This window comes from Pollicipes pollicipes, unplaced genomic scaffold (genome assembly GCF_011947565.3).
Source record: "Pollicipes pollicipes isolate AB1234 unplaced genomic scaffold, Ppol_2.1 Scaffold_6686;HRSCAF=7923_pilon_pilon_pilon, whole genome shotgun sequence".
NCBI classification, from domain to species: domain Eukaryota; kingdom Metazoa; phylum Arthropoda; class Thecostraca; order Pollicipedomorpha; family Pollicipedidae; genus Pollicipes; species Pollicipes pollicipes.
In genome coordinates this window covers 44,956,419-44,962,154 of record NW_023596921.1, presented here as the reverse complement: position 1 = coordinate 44,962,154, position 5,736 = coordinate 44,956,419, and the positions used below count along the sequence as shown (strand labels likewise).

General features: G+C 49.9%; 1 protein-coding gene across 1 annotated transcript; it reads right to left on the bottom strand.

The window, feature by feature from the left end:
- Nucleotides 1-4,444: 4,444 nt before the first annotated feature.
- On the bottom strand, nt 4,445-4,908 carry LOC119108416 (zinc finger SWIM domain-containing protein 4). Its single transcript, XM_037231987.1, has one exon. The coding sequence runs from the start codon at nt 4,874-4,876 to the stop codon at nt 4,445-4,447; it is 432 nt and encodes a 143-aa protein (XP_037087882.1). The 5' UTR covers nt 4,877-4,908.
- Nucleotides 4,909-5,736: the final 828 nt, after the last annotated feature.

Sequence of the window (5,736 nt, the reverse complement as noted above, 5' to 3'; positions counted from 1 at the left end):
CCGCCGGCCAGCTCTTTGTGCGGCGCCGCGGCTGGGCCGTGACGTCGCGGCTGGACTGCACTGCCGGAGGCCAGTCCGGACTGGTTGGCGGCCGGACCGGGCCGGGCCGCTGCTGGCTGCATTGCGACTGCCGCTGGATGGACGAGACTACTGGCGCTGGACCACCACGAGACTGCCTGAACGGCCCGGACATCACAGTTAACTATGGACCAGCAGACGGACTACCAACGTACCATGAGTCAATCTGGCATAGCCGTGGTCTTGGCTAGACATGAAGATGTGCGCCTTACGTTTTTGGCCACAGAGTCAGCCAGGTACGGAATAAGATGAGCGCACATCGGCCAAATGGCATGGAAGGAAGGCTTGACACAAATTACATGGATACATGAAATATTTTAAGACTCGCACAACTTTAAATTGCAATCGCTTCGTCCTGCGTATCATTATAATGCCACTGCCAACTTAATTCCTCCTACACCATATAACGATAATATTGTACTGAAAAAGAAAAATGGTAATTTCGGAAAATCACGCTGAAAACGTCTCACCATCTTTCGCCAACAAAATTAAGGTCGATCGCACATGCTGTGGAGAGTCATACTGGTACAAACTGCCTCCACCATTGATAAAATTAAAGTTTTCTTTTTAAGCGTAGGAAAATCCACATTTTTAAATATTTCGCACGGGCTTGAAAGCGGTTTTTAAAATGTCGAAGTCCGATAGAACACAATCCGGTCAACGAGCTCACGTGACCTGGCGATTCAGGGCGCGGTCCCGGGCGAATGCTCAACTGAGCTGCTCAGCTTCCGCCTTAAAAGGCGTCCAGGTGCGTTTAAGAAGACAACAATTTGCTTTTGTAAAACACAATGGCAACTCGCATAAACACCGCGGTACTTACCGGCAGTTCATTCATAGTTGTCGTAGTAGGCAGAGACAACTTACGTCCATCAGGGTGGGGTTAGATGAATGGACGTGGGACAACGAGGGGCATTGTGAAGATGTAGGTGTCTCTGTTTTCGGTGGTCTGATAGATTTCTGATCACAGCGACCGGGCGCGAATGGAGCAGATATTGTTGTTTGTTGTTGTTTATTGATGTTTTCAGGCGCGTCGACTGCAATGGTCATTTTGCGCCCAGAATGGAGCAAAGACAAAATGAAGGGTGGAGAGGGCTAAGTCTCCTCAAAAAAGTTATCAGCCTCGGCCATGGTTGCCTCTGCGGCGATACAGTCACGGAAGACGGAGGGAAGGTTTGTCCATCTCGTCCAATGCCATGCTGCTGGGGATTTTTTCCGTCTGCTCCCCGCTTCCCCTCTCCCCTCCCCCCCCGACCACCTCCACAAAACCGCGTGGATCCTGGTCCGAACCAATGTCGCGCACGTTCGGGAATGTCAAAGTGAAATAGCTGGACCACAAAACCTTGCCCAAGGCCTGCCATCTTTTTGACCTGGCCACCTTACGACGGCAAATCGAACGTTATTCCTGACAGCAAGAAATGCAGAAGCATGCAACATTTGTGAATCGTTTCCGTCAGTTGGTCAGTACAGGTAAGTTTAGGGGATTTGGCTTGACTATCGGCACCATTCAGCTCTTGAAACTGATGTTGGATGAGGTCATTGTACCTCACGTAACAATTGCGCGCGTAACAATTGCACGGTCTCACATTTCCGTTATACCCTGCACCATTCTAGCAAGTCCCCTGCATGTGTTTAACACCGATATCGAGCCCACAGGTCCACTCACCAACGGCCATGACAGCTGAGGGGTCAACAGGTCCTTCAAATATCACCTCCCACGCGCACACTGCCACCCACACGGGTGATACCGTCAACTTCTCAGGACCAGGACACGTAGACATGTCTATCCAAAAAGTGCATGGGGAGCGGGTGCCCACTCGAGACCTCAGCCAAGCCGGCGGACTTGTGCTCGATTCCGTTCTGGCGGAATCGATTCCGTGTCCAACTCAAGCGCATGAGGTTGAGGTCCGGGCTCCAATTCCAAGAAGTAGACAAATTTGATGACGCCGACGCCTCGGCAATCAGTTCAATTCCGAAGCCATTTCGATCGCGCACAGTGCGCTGACAGCAGTTTGCCAAATACTCTGCGCTATGGGCTCAATAAACACCTGCGTAAGGAACATATTCTCTTGGTAATATCATATTTTCTTGGTAATATCATATTTTCCTGGTAATATACCCATATATGCTGTGTGCGTGGGTGAAACCATCACTGGAGTCGATTATGTTCGACCCCCGCAATTCTTGTTGTTGAAAACACATGATGTGGCACTGACGTAAGCATATACATATTAATGTAACATAAATCAATCTATATTGTGTATAAAATGACGTTCAATGTTTTTTTAATGATACCGTCACCTGATTTCCATTTAAAGCTAAAAATACAGAAACCGTATACAAGGTATAGATGTGACGCCAAGTACCATCCTAAACACTCGCCTGGGCACGCGGAATCAATAGCTCCGAAGTCTCCGGCTCTTGGGAAGGATTTAGCATTGAAGAGAAGGGAGATTTTCCAGCGAGGAATTCGAGCTGAGGATGGGATGAAAATGCACAAAAGTAGCACCGGATAAAACCAAGCAATTTTTGACTACCCACCTACGGAGCGTCGCCGCCAGCTTCTGGTGTAAGTGTTAAGGAAAAGAATAGTTTCTTCTTCTCCGACGGGCAGGCCTATTTGTTTTGAATTGAAATAAGTATGTGCACTGTTTTATTTAACTTTTGTGTGAGCTGGGTTTAACAATGTCGCCTCTGTGGTCTATCGGAAATATGCTGGACTGATGATCCGGCGGCGCTGGGCACGAGTCCCCGAACGGGCGGATTGCTTGACCCGACGGAAATGGAAAGGTCAGCTGGCGACTGGCCAGCAAGGGTCAGCCCAGGCGAGGTCAGCCGCGTCGCAGCATTGTGCGGCAAGTAAAACCCTCCGCATTCCTGTATGGTGAAAGGGTTGAAGCAAAATAATCCGTTGAACTGGACGGCATGACTTGGGTGGTGGGTTCAGGGTACATGCAACAAGCTGTACTTAGCAGGTACTCTGAACCCCAAAACCATGTATGCAGACTGTTCGGAGTAAATATACAAAAATGCACAATTCCTAGCAAAAGCATTAAGATTCTAGAAAGGCAATAGAAAACCGGTAAATAATTGACGGCGGCTTTGTCATTGATGTTTGCTCTTCTGAGCGCGTCATTTCTGCAGCACTCTGACTTTCCGCCGTTTACTTACAAAAGCCGGGCGTGCATGGTCGGGCGATGACGGTGGCATTGGTTGAGAATATAGCTGTAAACTGCGTATAAATTCAGCTTAGCGTCACACACTGAGGATGGTATTGTATCAGACTCCACTTCGGTGAGTAGATGCAGCAGATGTTAACTACGTACGGCTGGTTCGCTCTGTAAGGAGGAAATAATTGCTCTCCGCCGCTGCTGCACTGACCTCCGGGCCCCCATCACGCAGCAGTAGTGTTCTCACGTCCCGGACGAGTGGAGTTTTGTATAAAGCGTAGAGAGAGGGCTGATAAAAAATCGCTAAACCCGAGTAATTAGTACAAGCTATGTCGTCTCCTTGAATATGACCAAATTTCCTCCCAAAGTTGGAGAGAGGAACTAGAGTCCCATTGAGATGAATAGGAAACTACAGTCCTGGTCCCAAACCGAATAACTGCAGGTCTGTAAAAGTCTGGGTGGGTTCATATTGCCCCAGTATCTAACCTGGCTGAAATACTGATTGAAGGATGCCAGAAAGATTCCAACTTGGCTGGTAGGTAGCTGCATTAATTACTAAGTGCCGGGTGTTTCTGTTGTTATAGTGGCTTGCATAACGTTTCAGTCATAACTTTGTGCCATGGGGAATCATGCAACGGGTGCACAACATTTCGAGCATTGGTTTCTATCAGCCTTAATTGAAATTCACACCTTTCGGAATAGCACTGTCAATATGAAGAAGTGTCCATCTGCTCCATTGCTTAAAAAATACCGTACGTGTGATCATACCCTTAGGAAGGAAGCACTTCCTTAGGGAGTTTTAAGCCTTTAGAATTACAAGGTTTCAATCTTTAGCAGGCTTTGGTTATCGCTGAGACCAGCTAGTGCATTGAATTTGCTGTCAACTGCTGCTAAAGAATATCCTACAGTATCGACCGCGTACGTAGTGAAAACTCACCTGGGCTTTTTTGTTCTCACTACGAGGCGCAATTTTTTACTCTTTCCCCAACAGCCCATGCCAAATCTTAGATACTGCCAAATCTTAGATAATACAATGTGTATTACAGTGTCAAAATGGCAATATTAAGGTTGAAGGCGTGGCAGCAAAATACTTGTGACGCACCCCCTCCATCGAAATGACACCTGATCTTGGTACAGTCATCGGCACCCATTTGCCGTTCTCTTTTACAGCCATCCCAATCCTGATAACTGCATCCGCCTCAGCAGCCATGGCCGTCGCCCCTCCCGCCACAGAGGTCACATGAGGTCAATGCCGTGCCACTCGAGCCCGCCGGGCGCCACTTACCAACTTGGAGCACGCTCTCCACGCAGCCCGTCTCCAGCAAGCGCACCCCCTTGTGGAACGGCAGGCTCTGGTAGTCGCTGCTCGTCGACGGCACCTTCGATAGCGAAGAGTACATGAAGATGTCGTGCTCGTTGCGGGGGAACGACCAGAAGATGACGCGCCGCTGCACTGGCTCCGGAATGCGGTCGTATCGCTCCTCGATGCGCTGGAAGGGCACATTTTCGGCGACATTCCTGGCGCAGATGTCGAGCAGCGCGTCCGGCGAGCGCATGGCCGCCGCCGCGTACTGGGGCGTCCTCAGCAGCTTGGACATGTCGTGCGGCCGCGGCAGCATCTCCCTGGCCATCGCAGCACCGCGCGCCCGGCCACCGCCCCCGCCAGCCGCCGCCCGCCTGCGCGCGGCACCCTCCCTCCACTCGCCGCTCGACCGAATGCTAATAAACCCGCTCGGGGCCTTTAACGCCGCTCTGCGCATGCGCGCTGCGCCCGCTCCCAGCTGATTGGTGCGGCGCCCAATACCTCAGTAAATTGGAGCGGGAAGATAAAGTGCGTCGGCGGCACGGGGAGCGAGCGGGAGGAGGTACTGCCCGGCTGAAGGCCCATGAACGAACTCAGCGCGCCGCCGACCCGTCCCGTTCGTAGCAGGGGCGCATCCAGGGGCGGGGGAGGGCAGGAAACAATGGTCGTAACACCGTCGCTTGCGCTGCACGCTGCCAGTCACTTGCGTGCTATCAAGGAGACAGAACTCTCTGAGGAAAATTAAAATTTTGATCACGTGCTTAAGTGCCAGTTTGATCATATCCTCCATGGAAGCCTTTTCGCGCAGCATGAAATGTGCTTGCTGAGCTCTCTGTGTGCTGCAGGCGCAGATCGAGGATCTCCCCTTGGGATGTGGATTCCCCTCGGATTCTTTCTGAGCGACCCCGGGGAGGCGCCATAATCCTATATATATATATATATATATATATATATATATATATATATATATATATATATATATATATACATATATATATATATATTTATATATATATATATATATATATATAGCACACGGAGGGTTCAGCAGGCACATTTCATGCTGCGCGAAAAAGCTTTCATGGAGGATATGATCAAACTGGCACTCAAGCACGTGGTCAAAATTTTAATTTCTTCAGAGAGGGGGTTCTTCGTCCTTGATAGCACGCAAGTAACTGACAGCATGGA